Source organism: Callospermophilus lateralis, chromosome 9 (assembly GCF_048772815.1).
Source record: "Callospermophilus lateralis isolate mCalLat2 chromosome 9, mCalLat2.hap1, whole genome shotgun sequence".
In the NCBI taxonomy this organism is placed as follows: domain Eukaryota; kingdom Metazoa; phylum Chordata; class Mammalia; order Rodentia; family Sciuridae; genus Callospermophilus; species Callospermophilus lateralis.
This window is the reverse complement of record NC_135313.1, coordinates 6,578,384-6,599,442: the sequence shown is the minus strand read 5'-3', so window position 1 is coordinate 6,599,442 and position 21,059 is coordinate 6,578,384. Positions and strand designations below refer to the sequence as shown.

The 21,059-nt window shown below is 50.9% G+C and overlaps 1 protein-coding gene across 2 annotated transcripts in view; it reads left to right on the top strand.

Annotated features, from left to right (window-relative positions):
* Inpp5d (inositol polyphosphate-5-phosphatase D) overlaps window positions 1–21,059 on the top strand; it is a 109,047-nt gene that overhangs the window by 48,142 nt on the left and 39,846 nt on the right. The window contains exons 3-9 of one of the 2 annotated variants that reach the window (XM_076866101.2): window positions 356–506; window positions 2,945–3,113; window positions 7,733–7,873; window positions 13,998–14,085; window positions 19,603–19,683; window positions 19,804–19,875; window positions 20,797–20,920. In XM_076866101.2, the coding sequence (XP_076722216.2) occupies window positions 356–506; window positions 2,945–3,113; window positions 7,733–7,873; window positions 13,998–14,085; window positions 19,603–19,683; window positions 19,804–19,875; window positions 20,797–20,920 (826 nt within the window). The remainder of the gene's footprint in view (window positions 1–355; window positions 507–2,944; window positions 3,114–7,732; window positions 7,874–13,997; window positions 14,086–19,602; window positions 19,684–19,803; window positions 19,876–20,796; window positions 20,921–21,059) is intronic. The other variant, XM_076866100.2, reaches the window with a different exon arrangement.

Here is a 21,059-nt window from a genome sequence, read left to right as displayed (position 1 = left end):
TGAAAATAAATCTCTTAGGCTTGTGGGATTATAGGCACTTTCTTTTGTTTAAGAAAGCCTGTGCTTTCTAATTTTGCCATAGTGAAAATGTACTACTTGGATAGCAAAATACTTTTAAAAATAAAAGCTTGACACTGAAAGAAAAAAGCCCTCTGAGAGGACCCTCGGTGGGCCTTGCAAGGGCCCTGGAGAGCTGCGGGTCACAGGACGTGAGGGTGTGGGCGTAGGAGTCTGAGGCTTTTTCTGGATCGCAGTCACTCCCTTGGCCTCACTGGTCTCCGCTGCAGGTGGCCTTTGTGGTTGGGTGACATTCTGGTCCCTTAGCATGTGCCTCTCTTTGGGGGTTCTGGCTCAGGCATCGGAAGGCGTCCCCATGAGACTCTTCGCTAAGCTGGACCAGCTCATCGAGTTCTACAGGAAGGAGAACATGGGACTGGTGACGCACCTGCAGTACCCAGTGCCCCTGGAGGAGGAGGACGCCGTCGACGACCCGGAGGAGGACACGGGTAGGAAGGGGAGGACAGGACGGCAAGGGGCTGGGAGGTACCCTCGGGATTCTGCCCTCCAGGCCCCACAAGGGCTGTAGATTAGAGTGTCCCATATGAGAAGGAGAGAGTGTGGCCTGATGGTTAAGGACAGGCTAGGAACACAGGCTCTGGAGTCAGGCAGACGTGGATTGGAATTCCTCCCCAGCTCCTTAGCTCTATGGCCCTAGGTAAGTTACTTAACCTCTCTGAACCACCAGGTTCTTGTCAAAGAGACAGCAAAGACTGGGCATGGTACCACACACCCGTAACCACAGTGACTCAGGGGCTGAGGCAGGAGGATAATAACAACTTTAAGGCCGCCTCAGCAACTCAGAGAGACCTGCCTCAAATTTAAAAAACTAAGAAAAGGCTTGGGGTGTAGGTCAGGGATTGAGGGCCCTTAAGTTAAATCTCTAACACCAGAAAAACAAAAGAACAACAACAACAAAAAGGAGAGTCAGTTAAAAATAGTGCTGTATATACCTCTCAGGGACCAAATGAGTCGATGAATGTAGTGTTCAGAGCCCGGTACACAGCAAGCACTCAGTAAATGCAGCTACCACCATTTTCATCATTATAATTTCACCACGAGGAAGGGCGATCCTTGCACCAAACTGGAAGGATAATAAAGATATTTATTTACTTCATTAAAAGTGTGTGGAGGGCGGGAGGACAGCACTTAAAACCTGTGGGAAAACAAAAAACAAAGAAAGGTCCCTAAAAGCAGGTGAGCCTCAGGGCTGCCTCCTGCATGGTGTGGGGACAAAGCCACCAGGGCAAGTCCCATGGAAACGTCCTGGTCAGGAAGTCAGCTCACTGTGGGGCAGGCTTTTTCTCTTCTCTGACGTGCATTTTCTAAAAAGAAACCAGGAGTCACCCACCTGAGCCCCTTAGCTAGTTAGCTTTTCCCTGAGGGAGTGATTAGACCAGAATCGCTGACGTCCCTGGCCTGACCCCGCCTGTCCCTGGTGGGCTGCCGTCGGATCAAGCTGGCCGCCCTTTCTGTCCCTCTCCTATGGGCCGTCTCCATGCCCGCTTTTCTTCCCACCACCTGGAGACCCCCTCTTAGAGGGGCACAGCTCATCGGCTGCAGAGCCACCTTGCTGGCCTTGGTAGGGACAGCAGGGGCCAGGCAAGGCCTTTCCTAAAGGACCACAGCTCCACGGAGGCTGAAGGGGACCCAGGCAGGCCATGTCCCTCTCCCCCACCCTGGTCCAAGGAAGAGGTGCCTTTGGGGAGAAGCAAGGTCCATCTTTGGCATAGTCAAAGTCCATGGCCACCAGGGTCCCAAGGCCACAGCACTGCCTTGACCTCTGGGAGGCTGTCCTGCAGCAGTGCCCTCTAAATGCCACCATCTCACTTCCCTCGGGCCACCCACCCCCACCCTGGCTGGCTGTGGCCCTCTAGGATGCTGTCTGGACAAAGACCCTGATACGCTTCCTGTGAGGGCTGGAAAGGGAAGCCCAGTCCCGTGACCCTGGCTTCACTTCCCCAGTCAAGGCCACCCACTGGCGGATGGGACGAGAGCAGTGTGCACCCCAGCCCACGGGGTCCCACTTGGCTCAGGTCTTCTCAAGGTGCTGCCGGTCCCCAGTGCTCAAAACAGACTCACGGCCACCTTCGGAACTCCAGAGGGGGACAGGAAATGAAGTGCCACCCATTAAGGAGAGTGTCCCTCTGCAGTGCTGCGGCTGGAGGGTGGAGGTGGCCATTAGGAGTAGGACGGTGCTTGACCAGGTTCCTGGGCCCGGGGGGGGCTCAATGACCTTTGTGTGCTTGTGGTACGTGAAGAAGGGGGTTCTACGGAAGGTGGGCAAGAGTCTCTGCTCTTGGGCCAACTCCAAGTGATTTCTTCAGGTCTTTGAGCGAGGGGACCCTGTCACTTTCTCAATGCATCTCCAAGGGTCTGGGGAAAGAGAGGAGGGAGGGCAGACAGGAAAGTGCAGAGAGAGGGGTCAGGGGAGAGAGGAGAGCGGCTGGTGGGACCTGACTATCTCCCCATCCTGGGTCCTCATCTTGTGCTCTGGCCTCATGCTGGGGACTGTCCTCTGCCTGGCCCAAGGCACTTGCCCCAGCCCCTGTAAGGAGGTTCTGTGCTGCTAGCCTGCCTGGCTCAGTGTGTCCCAGCCAGCAGTCCTGCAGGCCACCCTGCCCGCTGCACCTGGCAGGTGCTGGCTGAGTTCACAGTGGGACAGACAATTGCATGAGGCCCGGCCCAAAGATCATGAAAGCCGAGTCTGCTGCAGGAAGCTCTGTCTGGTGAGGGAGTCTGAGGAAGTGAGGAGGCGGAAGAGCCATGGGGCACAGGCGGGGACCTGGTACTTGATGCCCAGACCTCACAGGGCTGTGGTGAGGTGTGGGGGTGGGGTCTGCGGGCACAGCGTCCTCACCAATGACATTGCTGTTCTCTTGGGTAGAAAGCGTCATGTCTCCACCCGAATTGCCACCAAGAAACATCCCTCTGTCTGGGCCCTGTGAGGCCAAGGAGCTTCCTCCAGCAGCTGACAATCCCAGAGCCGCCGAGGTCAGCCGGCCCAGCCTCTCCGAGACGCTGTTCCAGAGACTGCAGAGCATGGACACCAGCGGGTGAGTGTCCACCTGGCAGGGCCCTTTGGAGGCCAGTTGTGGTGCATCCAGCACTCAGCTGGGACTCTGGGGAGCACGCCAGTCCCAGAATGTTGACCTCTCTCCGGCCATCCACGTCTGTGTGCATATGATTCATTAATAGCAAGGTCAAAAAACAATTTTTTGGGGGGAGGGGGGAGTACCAGGGATTGAACTCAGGGGCACTCAGCCACTGAGCCACCTCCCCAGCCCTATTTTGTATTTTATTTAGAGACAGGGTCTCACTGGGTTGCTTAGCGCCTTGCTTTTGCTGAGGCTGGCTTTGAACTCACGATCCTCACACCCTCAGCCTCCCGAGCCGCTGGGATTACGGACGTGCACCGCCATGCCTGGCCAAAAACCAATTTTTATGTTTTCAGACACGATTATTTCTCCCTCAAGACTCTTGTTCTTTGCCTGCTTTTCTATCAGGATCTTGCTGTTTTTGTCATCAAGTTTTAGGACTGCCTTATATAATAGCCCTTTCTCCATCATCCTGAGGAGGGTAAAATATCTATCTTCTAGCTCGTTGCTTACTTTAAAAGTTTTGGAATGTTTTTATGTCGTTCATTGTTGGATCCTCTAAGGAGCCCAAGTCATTCCCTTGGTGAACGCAAAGTCACTTGTATCATTAGGAGGTCATTGCTATTCATACGGGCAGACAGCAGCTCACCACCCACAACCGCCAGCGTTCTTAAAGCCATCCCAGGTGCCAGTCACCCCAGGAGGCACACCTGCTTATTCCACGATTCTCACAACAATCGGATGCAGAGGAACGGTTCCCTTCCACAGAGCCCACCTGAGTCTCAGAAAGGTTTGCTCCAGGGCCCAGTAAGCCCAGAGTGACTGTCCCTGCTCTCATGCCACACAGGGATACCCTTCAGGCCCCAGGAGGGCACCACAGAATTATTGCCCCATTAGGGGGCACAGGACAAAGTGGTGCCTTCATAAAAGAACCTGGAGAGGGCATGGGCACCCAGAGCTAGAAACAGGGGATGCCATGATCCTGGGTATGTGAGTCGGGGGGCTCAGGCTGACCAAAAGGAGACAAGATGTGCCCTGGGGTTGGAAACACATGCAGACACAAATATGGTAGCTCCCTGCCTTGGGCGCTTGCTGCTCTTGAGGCTGTTGACTTGAGCCTCAGGTCTGGCTGAAGGAGTTGGTCATCTCCAGGGGCTGAGGGGATGCTCAGGGCCACACATGGGAGGAGCTGGCCACCCAGGATTGAGGGAGCCCTGACCCCGCCCTGCATTCCCATGCTGTCTGCTGAGGATCCCTGCTCTTCCTGAGGCTCACATTCTACCTGTGACCACCCTGACCCTGAGTTCCAGGATGGGGTCCTCTGCACCTAAAAGGACACAGCAGGCTCCTGAGCTCATTTAAACTGGGAGCTCCGAGGAGGGTTTACGCAGAGACTGTTCATGGAGTGCCGATAGATCCGCAGGAATCAACGGGGAAAGCAGGGTGTTGTCGTGTGATCCCAAATGCCAGGGCCTGAGCCGCCAGACCTGGCACCTGCCTCATCCCTCTTGCCCTCTCTCCCTCCTACCGGTGCTTCCCAGGCCCACCCAGCGTGGACCAGGGCCAAGAGAGCCCTGGACTTGTCCAGCCATCCCTGCTCCCCTGAGCACAGGGAGGGTGGAGGTCGGGGAGAGGAAGGGAAATGGAAGGTGTTCCTCATTCCTTCACCAGCCGGCCAAACTCAGCCCCACCACAGGGGGTTCAGGGTGCTGTTCTCTCTGCCCGGAAAGCCTTCCCCCAGCTCTCAGACCACCAGCTCCTGGGCGTTGTCCCCTCGTCTGAGGCCTTGTTTGCTGGGCATGAAGGACTGTCCTGAGCTCCCAGCATAAGATGGCCTCATAAGCACGACTCTGGTGCAGCAGACGTGGACCTGCTGAGGGTCTGGGGTGCCTGCCTCCTGTGCTCACTCCCTGAGGTCCCACTGCCATCTTAGAACAGGTCACTGTTGAGCTTGCCCTCCCAACAGTGGACCTGGGGGTGCCAGCGTATGTGGGCAGCTCTGGCGGCGTGGAATCCGTGGCCAGATGCCTGACTCCCCAGGCTCTGGTGTGGAAGGACTGGGTTCTCTACTGCAGACACACCCCAGAACTCTGGAGGCCTGTGCTCTGAGTCCCCCACGAGACTTCCAGAAACCACCATGGCATCTTCTCCTACCACAAACACCTCTACTACCATGGAGTGTCTGGGTTCCCCAGCAGGGGAACTGCCCGTACCCAGGCTGGACCCGCTAGACAGCTGTCTCCTGCTGTGGGGCGCATGGAGCGGGCCGCCTTCCACGGCACCGTGAACGGGTCAGAGCGCTAGACAGGTGTGGTGCGGGCACTGCAGGCTGTCCTAGCACTCCTTCCTTTGTGGTGGAGAAATGAAGTGCAGTCTCTCTGACATTGCTCCGTGGTATGGTCCAGAGTGTGAATGGCATCTGGTCCCAAGGGACTGCCCCAGCTCCTGCTGGCTGGTCCCCACAGCCTCTCCGACGGTGAGGCCCGCACCTCCCCTCCGGGCTGGATAATGGTGGTTTTCCAGCCTAGTTACAGGTCTGGGACAGGGAAGGAGATGAAGGTATCTCCTGAAAGGAGTCATGACTTACACATCAGAGGCTTTGCCTCTTCAGACAGGCCTGGGGAGGGCTGTAATAGGAAGGAAGCTACACAAAAGGGCCCTTATGCCCCCAGGGCCTAGCCTGTGGTCTAGCCTGTGGCAGATATGTTGGATGAATTAATAAGTCAGGGTACCCTGTCTCCTATGAATTAGTAACTCAAAAGCGTTTTGTTGTTGATGTTGTTCTCTGTGAGAAAAGCTACCCCCACTCCCAAATGAAGCTGCCAGGGCTGCTCCCCTGCCCTCTGATTTGGCAAAACACAAGGGAAGCACCTGGGGGTACAATACCAGCCACTGGCTGCTAAGATGCCTATTGTCCTTCCTCCCTCCTGGACACACCCGTGGGCTCTTCTTTAGGCCCACACGATGGCATTTGGTGCATGATCCTTGAGTTCCTGTGCTATTTGCCAAAGAGATGAATAGTCAGTGTTTTAACGGTTGATAACTGGTCATGATTTTCCCAATACATACGTCTAAATGATGCTATTAAAAGTTCCATGGAGACCCTCTTGTCTTGTTCCTGGGGTTTCTATTTTCCCATGTCAAGATGCTAAATGCAGTGAATTCCTTGGAGTTCAGGGATGCCCCCCAGGTGCCCTCAATACTGCCCACTCCTGTTGACTCCTACTGATGGGAGCGGGTGCAGGTGCAGGGGTTCTGCCCGGCTGAGCAGGGCGTGAGGCCCAGCAGTCAGGAAGGCCTTGGGGTGGGGAGTGGGCTGAGGGCACCTGCTGGGCCATGGTTCTTCAGGACACTTGCACACGTGTGCCCAGGTCGCCCCCTTGGTCTCCCTGCAGGAGCAGAGGAGCAGAGCAGGGCAGGAGAGGGGTCTCTGCCTGGATTTGCTTCTCAGCTAACTCAGGTGTGGAGTTGGGACAGAGCAAAGGAATCATGGGAGGGTCAGAGGGATGGGGAGAGGCAGCAGGGTGCCCTGCAGCAGCCCTCACTTTAAGCTTTAGAACTCAGATGCTGCGTCTGCTTTAGAACTCATCTACTTTGGTGGCCAAGTTCCTTTTTACACGGAGGACCGCCTTTAGATGACTCTCAATTACAGGACTATCTGGGCTCTTTTGTGCAAGTCAATCAGATCTCATCAGTTAAGTCATAGGTAACAGGTTAATTACTACAACATTTCCGAGCAAAATTAACCTTTTTGGATGAACATAATCTATATCTTTATGCCAAGTCTTCTTTTTCTTACATCTCCAGTCCTTTTTATTTTTTTATTTTGAGACAGAGTCTCACTAAGTTGCTGAGGCTGGCCTCAAATTTGCAATTTTCCTGACTCAGCTTCCCTAATCTCTGGGGTTATTGGCATGTGCCACTGTGCCCAGCCCATTCACCTTTTTTTTTGTGGGAGGTGGGTCCTAGAGATTGAATCCACTGAACCCCATCCCCAGCCCTTTTTATTGTTAATTGCTGAGGCTGGCTTTGAATTTGTGATCCTCCTGCCTCAGCCTCCCAAATTGCTGGGATTACAGGAGTGCACCACTGTGTCCAGTCCCCATGCACTTTTTAAACTGAAGAAACTGGGACTCTACGAGGGAGAGCAAAGCCAGGACACCTGGACAGCCTTTCTGCCACCTATATTCCCAGGCCTGTCATCACTCAGACTTCTCCAGGAGTCTGGGGTAACTCCAAGCTCCCCAGTGTGCATGCCAGACCCCGCCCCTCGCCATGTCCAAACTTCCAGCCCTGATTCTAGCCCTGAGAGTAGAGAGGCGGGGAGATTGCAGGATATACCCAGCCTGTCTTCTTTTTAAAGGACAGCTGCTTCCCAAGCCCCAAGACAGATACCTGCTCTTGCTGGACCCCTTTGCCTCCTCTTACCTGGGCCTCCTCTGCAGTGAGGCCAAGGGGCCTTTGCACAGGTTTGCACACATTCTCCTGCCAGGGCCACGTCTCAGCCTGGGACCCAGGAACCCCAGCTCACCGTGGTCCTTGCTGTGACTGCTTCTATTTGGCTTTTTCCTCTCCAGGCTTCCCGAAGAGCATCTGAAAGCCATCCAAGATTATCTGAGCACTCAGCTGGCCCTGGACTCTGACTTCGTGAAGACGGGCTCCAGCAGCCTCCCCCACCTGAAGAAACTGACCTCACTGCTCTGCAAGGAACTCTATGGGTAATGGCAGCCCCTGAGGCGGGAGGGGTGGAGAGAGCACTGCAGAAGATGCCCTGGGGGGAGCCTGCAGGGTGGGGCTGTCCCAGTGTCCTACTGCCCTCATCTCATAGTAATTGAGCAGCAGATAGAGCTTTGTGGTTGTTTTCATGGTCTGAGCTGCAGTGTGTGTGTGTGTGTGTGTGTGTGTGTGTGTGTGTTTATTCCTGGTGCTGGGATAGAACCTGAGCAAATGCTCCACCACTGAGGAGCAGCCTCAACCTGTCTTGTTGTTAAACTAGAGTTTATTTGAGACAAGCGTGGTGGGGCACACCTGTAATCCCAGCAACTCAGGAGGCTGAGGCAGGAGGATCTGAAGTTTGAGGCCAGCCTCAGCAATTTAGCAAGCCACTAAGCAACTTAGTGGAACCCTGTCTCAAATTAAAAAATTAAAAGGGCTGGGGATATGGCTCAGGGGTTAAGCACCCTTCAGTTCAGTCCCCAGGGCCAAAAACAAAAACAAAACCACGTTCATTTGAAGTCAGTCGCTCTGGAAGTGGGGAGAGACAGAGGTGACTTGGTCAGAATCCAGCCTTTAGCTTTTGGTTCCCATTCTTCCTACAGAAGCCAGCACATTGACAGGTACCTAAGGGTACCAGCTTATCTTCTGGGTTGGTGGTGATAGCCCCAAATTTCCAGTGATGGCTGTTTTTCAAAGTGAACTGATTCACTAAAAAGTTCAATTTTCCAATATTAAATTCATTAAACAACCAATGGTAAAAATTCTGATTTTGTAAAGATTCTCTTGATTTTACACTTTTTATTTTGTTAACCTTAAACTGAACCTCAAGTTCAATTACATTTTAATTGCTAGAAGTGCAAAAGTAAGGCCGATATGTCATCAGATGAATTAGCAAAGAATAGTTTAAAAGGCTAAAGCTTGGGGTGATCTGTAGGAAGTGTCCAGGAGGTCGGGAGTGGTGGTGCCGGCCAGCCACCCTAACAACCTGGGGGGCTGAGCAGGAGGATGAAAAGCTCAAGGCCAGGCTCAGTGCCGTAGGCAAACCCTGACCCTAATATATAAAGGGCAGGGGATGTGGCTGAGTGGTAAAGTGCCCCTGGGTTCAATCCCGGGTACACACACCCAGGCACAAGGAGCCCAAACAAACCTGTCACAAACGAAAGGTCAGCATTTCGGTTGGGAACATTATCATTTCTGTGGATGAGCGCTCCTGGATCGGGCTCTTTTGTTTTATTACACCTACAGCTTCTCTCGTTAGTTCCCCGCCGCCGTGTCTATTATAGCTTAGCTGATGTACAGAAAAGACTCTTTCATCATCCGTAACCAAGTTTGGCTCCTAAAAGCACAATCAGTATATTTGGTACATGTGACAAATAATTTCTTTGACCAATTGAGCCGTCACCAAATGGGCCAGTCAAGCTTCATTTCAACGAACTGGCCTTCAACAAATGTCATTCCGTAGCCAAACGGAACCATCATTTTTCTACGTTGCCATGGCAGATTGTGTTCCACGTGATGGTGTGTTTATAAATCATCATCACTTGTGTAAATGCTTCTGAATGGCACTTTCTTTTTTAAAAAAAAAACAGGTTTCGTAATGGCTGATAACAAGCTTTTATTTCTGCTTTGGCAGAGCTCCCGACCTTGGCGGTGTCGGTGTGGAGGAGTAAATACAGTTCAAAATTTCTACTAGGCCTCCCCCAGATCCTTGGGGGCATCGGCACCTTTTCCAGTGCTTTGCTACGTGCTGCACTTCCCCAGGTAGCGCTGTGGGGACGGCAGCTTTTCCTCCCTGCCTGTTCTCTGGTACCTTGTGGCAGGAGGAAGAGCTTCCTTCAGCATCGCCAGCTTCTCATCTCCATGCTGGACACTTCACCTCAAGTTAGGATTAGAGGCGCTGCGTCCCCTTCTTCCCTTTGGTAGGTCAAGCAATAGCCTGGCCTGGAGACAAGGTTAGCCGAGGGGCAGAATGTCAGAAAATCTTAGGTATTGCTGGGTGTATTGGCACCCGCCTGTAATGCCAGCAGCTCAGGCGGCAAGCCAGCCGCAGCAATTTAGCAAGGCCCTAAGCAACACAGCAAGACCCCATCTCTAAATTAAAATAAGAAAAAGGGCGGAGGGTGTGGCTCAGAGATAAAGTGCCCCGACCAGGGTTCAAACATTGGTCAAAAAAGAAAAGAAAAAAAAAAAAAAAACTTAAGTGACAACAAAATTGTGCTTCCCCTCCTCACTGCCATCCCTGCAGATGTAATTCCATGACATTCTAAGCCCAGAATGTCCAGACACAGGCACGTTCAGACCTTCATTCAACACACAGGAGTCTGAGCCGCAAGACTGGGGGACACGCAGAAAACACTGGGATTTAGAATAAAACCTGAAGGAATCATGTGCATAGATGTCCCAATAGCTACCATTTTAAATTCATTCCTCGTTTTAAAATTCAAAAAAGGGAGTAGAAGGATACTGCTTTAAGAAAGCAACATGTGTCAACGCAAAATCGATTACACTTGACAGCGAGCCATTAAGTGATTTCATTAAACACCTGAACAAAAGACAAGAGATGCTGTTTCCCCTGTTTCTCGCCTGATTATTTAATACCGCAAGACAGATTTTTGCTAAAGCAAGATAAAAAAAAAAAAAAAAAAAAATTCAAAGAAGGAAAAACAAAGGGGATATGAAGCATCCATACATCCTTTGGGTCTGGAGTTCTGGGGTCATCACTGAAATTGAATAGGAATCTGGGGGAAATTAACCAACACGCAGAGACAAGGGGGCAGCCAGCCGTCCATCTGGGGGTCCAGGAAGGCCTGCAGGGGGCTGAGGTCCTGCCCAGAGGTCCTGCCCAGCTTTCTGGGGACCAGCTGGCAGTCACTTCCCTGGACAAATCCTTCGTAGGATAAGGTCAGTTCTTAAGTCTTCCTGAGACACACAGGGGCCACCACAGGGACCACAGAGTGGATAAGCTCTGGGGACAGAACCCGCAGCTGTTCCTAGAAGCCTTTTCTGTCCTCCACCTGGTGGCATAAGGAAAACACCTTCTCTCACCCTCCTGTTCAGAATCAAATTGACCCTGGAGACCCAGATCCTGGCGTAGGATCCCAGAAGTCCCTCAGCTATGAGGTGAAAAGCTGGCCTAGTCCTGTGCTGGGGGGAGGGGCAGACTGACCACCCCTCCCCCGTTGCCCTCTCCCTGCTCCCCAAGGTCAGACTCCCCAGTTAAAGCCTTACTCTCCTGTGTTTGCTTTTCTTGGCCTGATTTCATTTCTATCACCACCGGGTCCAAAGTTCCATCTCTGTGCCATTCCTGTTAAAGTCCCTGAGTGTCATTGATCATTCTGACCCCAAATAATACTGCCAAATGTGTCTGGGAGCCATTCAGATTTCTCCAAATTTTAAAGCAGTTACAAGGAAAACAGCACTATTCTTAGAACATCCCAAAGATTCAGTTTGTATTATTTGTGCTTTTTGGATAGTGTTTTGAAAAAGGAGAAAAAGATCTAGATAATGTTAAAACTTGTTCTGAAGTAGCGCTTTAAAAAAATGTTTTAGCCCAGAATTCTTTGATGAAATGGTCACTTAAAACAGTACCACTGCGCTGCACTGGGTTGTGGCTCAGCGGTAGAGTACATGCGTGGCCCTGGGTTTGGTCCTCAGCACCATATAAAAATAAATAAAATAAAGGTATTGTGTCCAACTAAAACTAAAAAATAAATATTAAAAAACAAAAACCAGTACCACTGTGTCTGAGCAGGGATAGAGCCCCCGGGGAACGGGTGATGGCAACCAGACCTCTGCTGCCGGGCTTCTCCCGGGCACACCTTCCCTCCATCCTGAGTCCCTAAAGGAATCCTGACCATCATTTTCTTCTTCCTCTTTTTCTTTTTTCTACTTTGGTGGTGCTGGGGATGGAACCCAGGGCCTGTGCAGGTAGGATGGGAGCAAAGTGCTGTACTATTGAGCTGCACCCAGCCCTTGGGTGACCATTTCAAAGTCAGTAAAGTAGGCTGGGCTTGGTGTGCACACCAGTAATCCCAGCAACTCAGGAAGCTGAGATAGAAGGGTCTCAAGTTCAAGGCCAGCCTCTACAACTTAGTGAGACCCTGTTTCAAAAGAAAAAATTAAAAGGTCTCAGTGGTTAGGCATCCCTGGGTTCAATCCCAGGTGCCAAACAAACAAACAAAGGCAAAACCCATCAAAGTCAGTAAAATAGAGCACCATCCTTGAAACTGTGAGATGTCACGAATACTTAAACGCTATGTTGTCCAGCACACAGGGAACTCTGGTCTATTTGAAGGGATTATGGAGACTGGAAGCAAATCCTACCACATTTCAGAAGAGCTCATGCAGTAGACTGACCCCAAAAGAACTATGGGAATAAAATGGCACTTTGAGTCAAAATGAATAGTGATGTGGTGGGACAGTTTCCCTGCATACCAAATAATAAAATTCTAGATGAGGTAAGGAATTAAACATACAACACACACGAAACTAATAGAACAATCTTTTTTTTTTTTTTTTTTTTTTTGAGTGGTGAGGTACCAAGATTGAACTCAGGGGTACTTGACCACTTTGGGCAACAAAATTACCAAGGAAAAGATGCAAATTAGAATAAAAAATTACAAATAACTTTACAATGAAATCCATACCATCTAGGATGAAAATAACATAACAACAGGGAAAAGTACAACACAGATTAAATTAAGAAGCAAAGCAAAATGTAAATTTTACAGCAATATATAAAAATACTAACAAAATTCTCAACAGAAAATTGCCAAAGGGGATAAACAGGGGTTTTTTTTATTTGTTTGTTTTTGTTTTTTTAATTTTTTTTTGGTAGTTGTGTATGAAAAGCATGCCTTTAATATTTTATTTGTTTATTTTTTATGCAATGCTAAAGACCCAGTTCGTACACATGCAGGCAAGCACTCTGCCAATGAGTTACAGCCCCATCCCTAAACAGTTTATGTAAAGAGAAATGTAGTAGAAGTCAATCAGAAAAATACAGCAGAGGCATTAGAAATAGAAGGTATGCAAGTCCATTGTTTTGGTAATGCTGGGGATCCACCCAGGGCATTGGCATGCTATATTCATTAATATTAAAGTACAATGTCAGGTTAAAAAGGAGAAAGAGAAAAAAGTAGTAAAAAAGAACGCAGAGGCGATATTGGCCAAGCAGGCCTGAACAGAGCTGGAGACCCTCACTCAAGGACTTAGCAAAACTGACCAGGACCCAGGATCCCTGATTCTTCTAATTCTGTAACTGGAAATAAGAACAGAAAAGCTATATGAACAAAGCTGTTCAGAGCAGCCTTTATTTATAATAGCAAAGATCTCAGAGTAACCCAAATATCTAACAACTGATTTTGGCACATTTACTTGATAGACTATTTTGAAACCATTAGGATGTTAAACATGTACAAACATGAACAGTTTTTGATGAAATAAGTGAAAAATCAAACTCAAAATTGTCTGCTCACCATGCTTAAAACGTGAAAACAATAGAAAGAGATGGGAAGGGAACAAAGAAACTATAAAGTCCTAGTATTAGATTTGTCTCTGGATTTGACAATGGAAAAATCCCTCTGGGCTCCCTCGAAGCTGCTAGAAAGGGATTTGCATCAGAATCCACCCGTCCCCAGCACCGGGAAGCCCTTGTATTTAAAATGCAGATTCCGGACCAAATCAGCTTGGAGCCCAGAAATTTGCATTTTTAACAGGGGTTGTGTGTGTGTGTGCGTGTGTGCGTGTGTGTGTGTGTGTGTGTGTGTGACTCCTGTGAGTTAGACCGGGAACCCAGGATTCCTACGTGATTTCAAAGTAGTCTGGGTCTGGACTGGAGTTCCCTACAGGCTGCGCGCTCTCACGCGGCTGAGATAAAATCCAGGTAAACTCGGTTCTGCACACAGTGGGGCTCCAGTTTGACGCGGAGGGGGAAGGGAGGGGGTCTGGGCCGACGGGCCGGCCCTGGCTGGCGGATTGATCTTTGCCTGGGCTTGTCCTTGGGGAAGGATCACCGGCCTCTGCCAGGCCCAGTGTGACCGTGTCTCCAGCTAGAGCCTGAGCCGCCCTGGACGCACCTTCTCGGTGCACTAACCCCTGTTCTTCACCCCGTCCCCTGGCCTCCAGCGAAGTTGTCCGGACGCTCCCGTCCCTGGAGTCTCTGCAGAAGTTGTTTGACCAGCAGCTCTCCCCTGGCCTCCGTTCTCGTCCTCAGGTAAAGGGTCTTGGGGTGGAAAGAGGAAATTAAGGGGGGGGGGGGATGAGCTAGCCAACGTGGCAAGGGCCCAGAAGGAGAGGAGAGCAAACTTGTACACTGAGGGGGAGGTGGGAACCCACCCCGCCCCATCCTGCCCCTTCCCCAAAGGCGTTTCCCATGCCAAATTTTGATTTGAAGAACAAGGATTTCAAATTATGTGCCCATCAGCTGAACTGCTTATTTAGCTCTGAATCAGGAGGCGAGTAGGACCTATTCCCACCATTGCTCATCCGAAACTAGAAAGAAAGATAAGAGGTGACCCAATTTTTGATCCTTGCTGCTTGCTCCCGGAGAGGCAGGATGAAGACCCCTCTCCTCAGGCGGGGCTGGAGGCCACGGTCCAGTTGGCCATTAAGCATAAATCTGTAAAAAGGAAAAAAAAAAAGAAAGAAAGAAAAAGAAAAAAAAAAAGAAAAGAAAAAGGTGTCCTCATCAAAGTTATAAAAACAAGCAGAAACAGTATCTTGAGGAAAATATTTGCTACAAATATTAGGACAAAGGATTAGCAGGATTAAGAGAGAGAGAGAGAGAGAGAGAGAGAGACTCCAAAAAATAAGTAGAAAAATCCAGTTATTTAGATGGGAAAAGCTATAAACAAGGCTTCACGGAAGATGGAGGGGGCCAGGCAATGTATCCATAGAAAGATTTCCAACCTCCTGGGCAAGTAACCCTGAAAGGACACTCAAGTGTGATCTCCATTTATCAGGCAGAAAGTTGATGGCTAAATGCAATTGGAGAGTCAGGGCCCCTAGTATTGGGGAGCCCGATGCTCTGGGATGCTTCCCGGAGCTCATCCCTCTACTGGCGGGATGGAAATGGGTTTTCTGAAAGCCATTCATGTGCAAATTTTCACTCCCCTCTTCAGCAGAGCCATGTGTAGGCAGCCATCTTAAGGATCCAACGCTACGTGGTACTGACAAAGGTGTGCACTGGAGCTGGGTCTCTAAAAGCAAAAATATGGAAGCCCCATCAATGTAGAGAGATGGTGAATGTAGAGAGATGGGCACCGCTGTGGGCAGATCTCCAGCCTTACCTGTTGGGTGGGATATGCAAATGGTGGAACAACTGTGCACTGTGGCTTCAGCCCAGGGAAAGCAGACCAGAAGGATTTGAACCTTGATCACCAGGAGGTCAGGTGGGATGGGAGAGAAGGGGGTGGGCCCAGGACGATTTTGCCCACAATGCTTGCTTGAGTCGTAGGGCAGTTGAAACTTTCCTCCTTTCTGCTTCCTGAAGTTTGCATCGTTGAGTCTCTGGGGCAAACTGAGAGTGGACAGATTGACCGGACCAATGGGACATTGATACATGTGGGAGCTTCACAAAGTGTGACACTAAGAGAAGACACGGATGATTGGCATTTTTATACCACTGTGAGGCTATGGAAAGCAGCAGGGGCTTGGAGTGGGGCAGGTGGTGGTGGGTCATATACTGGGGGCACGGGGGGGGGGGGGGGGGGGGGCGGGGAGGCGCGGTTCTTAAGGGGAAGCCTCTGGTCCTGAACAGTTCAGCTCTTAGTCGGCAGCCTTCAGAAGACGGGTGAACTGGGTGTGCTGGAGGCTGCGGTGGCAGGATCCCTCGAGCCCAGGAGTTGGGGGTTAGCCTGACCCACAAAGTGAGACCCCATCTCAAAAAGAAAAGAAAACAAAGAACAGGTGAAGGCTGCACCAAGCTCCCTTGGTGAGTGTTCACGGGTCTTTCCTAGATCTAGACAGCAGATGGCGGGACCACAGAGAGCCTCCCTTTGACCTCCGGTGGAGAGGGTTGCAAATTTCTTTTACAAAAAGACAGCTTTTCAGAGCTATTCCTGTGTCTGCAGTTTCTGTGAATAGCCATCTTGAAACGTGCCAAAGAAGAATATTTTGAGGTGGCTTATTTTGGTCTTCCACAGATTTTTTTTTTTTTTTAACAGAGAAAATATATTTGTGTTCTATTTATACAACTGAAAAAATTCACCAGGAAAAAAATACATTTAAATATATTTCTTTGAAGTGAATGATGGGTCAATTTCTAAGAAAGCAAAAACAAATCTAGATGAAACGGGACCAGCTAAACGTCAGAAATTAGTTTGAGGGGAAGAATGTGCACCCAAGTCCTTGATCAGGAGACAGGCCTCCAGAGATGGACCAGCAGCCATCAGGGTGAGGGTCTGCTCCTCAGAGGACAGCGTGTTTGCATTTGGAGGTAGGACAGAACAGTGACAGGAGTGGGGTGGTCTCCTCCTGTGAGACCCTGGATTTCAATCCATTTCCTTCATGGCCAGGGGGAACACCTATAGAAACTTAAATAGAGCAACAAATTTACCACTTACGGTAACTTTGAAGCAGCATGTTTATAGAGGTCTGTTCTGTTGAGAAAACAGGTGGTTGATTACAGCATTTGAAAAAATATATATGAAAAAATATACAAAGGCTCTATGAGCCCTAGATTGTGATGTCCAGCCCACTTTAATGCACTGTATCAATTTTGTTGAAGTATTTGCAGAATCCATCACTCGGGACTTACTGGGTTAAAGGAAGGTCGAGAATGTCACCTTTGGTATACCTTCAGAATTCACAGTCAGGAGGGTGTTCGGAGAGGCTGCCTGGCATAGAGAAGGAAGACCTGCCTCGGTCAATAAGACTGCCCCTTGGGCCCTTTGAGCCCCGCCTGTGAACTGGGGGTGGTGGTGTCCTACAGTGCAGGGCTGGATAAGGGGGAGGATGCCCGTGAGTCTGGCATCTGAGCAGTCAGATCCTTGCCACACAAGCCCTTAGCTTTAGGAAGGCAGACGCTCCCCAGACCCTGGTGGGACCCTAACCCCTGCAGGGAATCTTTCAAGGGCTGTTGAAAGGCTCCTAAAACTATGCAGTCAAAATGGTGAGGAGCCTCAGGGCAGCCAAGAGCCCTGGGTCTACCCTGCTCAGAACCCAGAATGGGGGTTTGTTAATGTATAGGCATCCCCTTTGAAAAGTGCTGCTAAGGTGGGTGTGGCATGCCTGGGACTCTGGAGCTGAGGCAGGAGGATTGCACGTTTGAGGCCAACCTCAGCAACTTAGCAAGGCCTTAAGCCACTTAGTGAGACCCTGTCTCAAAAAAATAAATAAATAAATAAAATAAATAAAAAGGACTGGAGAGTTAATGCAGTGGTAAAGCATCCTGGGTGTCAATCCCCAATAAGAGAGAGAGAAAAGAAAGAAAAGTGCCACTAAGGGGCAAAGTGGGATAACTGGGTGGACTGTGTAACCCGCAGGTGACCCCCGTGCCAGCCCACCCGCGGGCAGGCTGCACTGCGAGTTGCACCCTCAGCCTAAACATCAGTGACATTTCAACCTGGGTAGCTCTTTGTTGTGGGGACTGTCCTGTGTGCTGGCCTCTACCCACCGAGTGCCATTATCCTCCCCAGCTGTGCTGCCTGGAAATGTTTCCAGATGTTGCCAAATGTCCCTTGGGGGGTAAAATGTACCTGAGAGCCACAGTACTCAACCCGCATTCAAATCCCGCCGTGTGCTAGCTCTAGCACACCCTGTCTCTGCTCCCCCAGGGCTTACAATTGTGCTTGTTTTAGGAATTCATCAAATGATCCTCGCTATTAGGCAGAAGTATTAGAAAAGCTACAGCTCTTACCCAATACCTTTGTCCCAGGAACTAACTCCCTTGGCTTAACATCCTTGTGCTCTGTAAGGTTCTGCCAGACCTCCCCCAAAGTCACAGATCCAAAGAGGGGAGACACCAGGCTAAAGCTGCACAGCAACTGTCCAGGGTAGAAAGCGGGTCATCTCAAGTGTCCACACAGGGAAACAAGGAGGTTTGAATCCAGGCTGTCTTAGTTAATTATGAGAAAAACAACCCCAAATGAGGGGGTGGCAGAACTGCCCCACCTACTGACCAGCATTTCTTAGCCAACAGGTAGCCTTTCTGTTCTGCCCTTGCCTGCATCTAGATCCACTCTTCTCAGCCTTTCCCTCATTGATATCTAGACAGATTGTGAGCTATCTTAAAAAGTAGTCAGAGAAAGCACTGACACGTTAATAGCCATGATGATGGTGGTGAGGTGATTGGGGGAGTTAATGATGCTGATGGGACTGGTGGAGGTGGTGGAGCTGTGTCTTGGTCCATTTTCTGTTGTTATAACAAACTACCTGAGGCCAAGTGATTTATAAAGAATTGAGGTTTGTGCTGGTTCATGGTTGTGGAGATTGGGAAGTCAAGAGCAGGTACCTGCATCTGCGCACCATCTGGTGACAGCCTTCTTGCTGCATTATCACCAGGCAGAGGGTAACACAGGGCAAGACCGAGAGCCGAGCAGGCTTGCCAGAGAGAGCACATTGTCATAACAAAACCACTTCCTTGGTGAGGTAGAGGCTGCAGTGACGATGGCGATGGCAGGAGTGGTGTAAGGAGATGGATAGAAAACTGAGGTCAGGAGCAAACATAGCCAGGCTGATACGTTGAGCAAGGAGGGAGGGGAAGGGACAGCACTCTTTCCATTCTGCTTGGTGTTCAAGTTAGGCATGTGTCTGATTTCCTCATCCTCCTGCAAGACTAACAGTGCATCTCCAGCTCCTGGCAGCCTGTCTGCCTTAGAATGGAGACTTTACAGTGCTTGTTCTCGATGGCATGGACTTGGTGCCAAGCAGAGTACAGGTCCTGCTCTGTGTTTTATCAGCTGTGTGACTACAGATAGTAACTTGAGCTCTCTGGACCCTTCTGTTCACAAACAACCCTACTGAGCCTCTCCAATGGTCAGACGGTGTTCCTAGTACCCAGGCTGCAGCACTGGTCACAGCGTCCTTGGTCTCAATTCTCGTGGCGCCTGTGTTCTAGCAGGGGAAGCGCACAGTGAGGTCATACATGGAGGAGATAACTTGATTGATAGCAATGACCAGGGGGCTATCCCAGCTGGAGGGGACAGGGACGATTTCCCAGTGCTGTGAGACCTGAATGACAGGAAGTGCCCTTCTCAAGTGAAATCCAAGTCCCCGGAGAGCCTTAGAAAGTGTCACTCACGGCAGATCAGCAGTGGGGATCCGAGCGGCCCTGGGGGTGGTGGTGCTGGAGCCCAGCGCCTTCGAGGGCAGGGTAAGGAGTGGACAGGGCTGTCCCTGCAGGGGAAGCAGCTGGCCTCGGGTTTTAAGTGGTGGAGCGGGTGTGTTTGGGGAGCAGAGCGGGCTCCCTAGTGCAGGAGATTGGGAGGGAGGAGGTAAGATCAAAGAGGCCTGGAGCTTGAGGCGACTGAGCTGGAGGGTGACGGGCTCCGGGCTCCCGAGAGGCAGACGAGAGCAAAGACGTGTCGATCTGGTTTGGGGCCATGAGGATTCTGAGGATTTTGCCTGTCCCAGTGTCCTCATCTGCAGAGGGGATGAAGACAGTGGTACGCGAGGTTGTCGGGGAGCTGGAACCAGGTGGAGCGAGGGGGCGAGGGCGGTGCTCAGTGTGAGCCGCCTTCCTGATGACCAGGCAGTCAGTGCCACCCTTGTTCTCGTCCTCATGTCCCAGGTGCCTGGGGAGGCCAATCCCATCAACATGGTGGCCAAGCTCAGCCAACTGACAAGTCTGCTGTCCTCCATTGAAGACAAGGTATTGCAGGGGGTCCTGCAGCTCTTGTGGTTTCTTGGGGGGTCCCCTGTTTAGACAGAGGATGGCCAGGTTGCAGGCTCTGTGTCCCTTCTGATTTTGCCCTACTGCTGCTGCCCACAGGTCAAGGCCCTGCTGCATGAGGGTCCTGAGTCCACCCACCGGCGTTCCCTCATCCCTCCAGTCACCTTTGAGGTAAGTGGCCATGACAGTAGAGACTGGCCTTGAAGTTCATGCTTTGGGGATCGTTCTGGTCCCTGGGAAAAGCGTGCCTTTGGCCTGGGCTATGGAAGGGCAAGGAACCCAATTGTGGAAAACGGTGGTCCCTGGAACTGCCTGGCCCGGGAGATGGTTCACAATGAGAACTGGGGCCTACAAAAGTCAGTGAAGTCCACCCCCCCCCCATAGGGAGGCTGCCAGGGACAAGCACCTCATTGGCTGCAGTGCTATAAACTTTGTCCTCAAACTGAGAGGAATGAGCTACATGCAAAATAGTGTCCCCAGCGGCCCGTGGGGAAAAACCAAACCAAAACAATTGCTGTGCTCTCCCTGAGAGGGGCTGAATTCGAACCTCCAGGCTTGATCCAAAAGCGTGTTTTTCTTAAATGATCCCCGGTGGTTCTGGTGTGTCCCGCCAGCCTGATACCCGCATTCGGAAACATGGTGAGACACCCCTGCTCCCCACCCCAAAGTCCTCTCTCATCCTGAAAATTCCTGTAAAAGACAGATTTCCATTTTTTGGGCTGTCCTAGGCCGCAATGTTCAGCTGGCCTTGTAACAAGGCCCTGGGGTGTCTCACTAACGTCCTCTCTGGAAGTCGGTGGCAAAGCAGGTTGTCTTAATGAGCCGCTTTGCAATAATAGTTCATCAGTTTTCCTCCACTGAGCCTGTTGGAGACCAGCTGGGGTGCACAGTGGGCGAGCTGGGCTGGCCCCCGAGTGTGGGCGACTCTCAGGGGAGGCAGTGGGGTGTGCACATGTGGACTGGGGCGAGGGAGGTGGTGTCAGCCGCCTGATGGCCCCCCAGGGGACGCTGACCCAGGGTTGCCCAGCCGTGGATTGGCATCACCGAAGCTCATTCAGAAAATCAACAAACCACATCTCTTCCTCCGCGAAGGTGAAGTCGGAGTCTCTGGGAATTTCTCAGAAAATGCAGCTCAAAGTGGACGTCGAGTCTGGGAAACTGATCATTAAGAAGTCCAAGGATGGCTCCGAGGACAAGTTCTACAGCCACAAGAAAAGTAAGACCCTCATGCCTGTCTTGCCCTAGGTCTGTGGAGGCTTTTACCAGGGACCTGCAGCAGGTGACCATCAGTAGCAGCCCCAGAGAGTGAGCCCTTTGCAGAGTGGTCGCTGTCCAGCGTGCCCACGGCGCCTCAC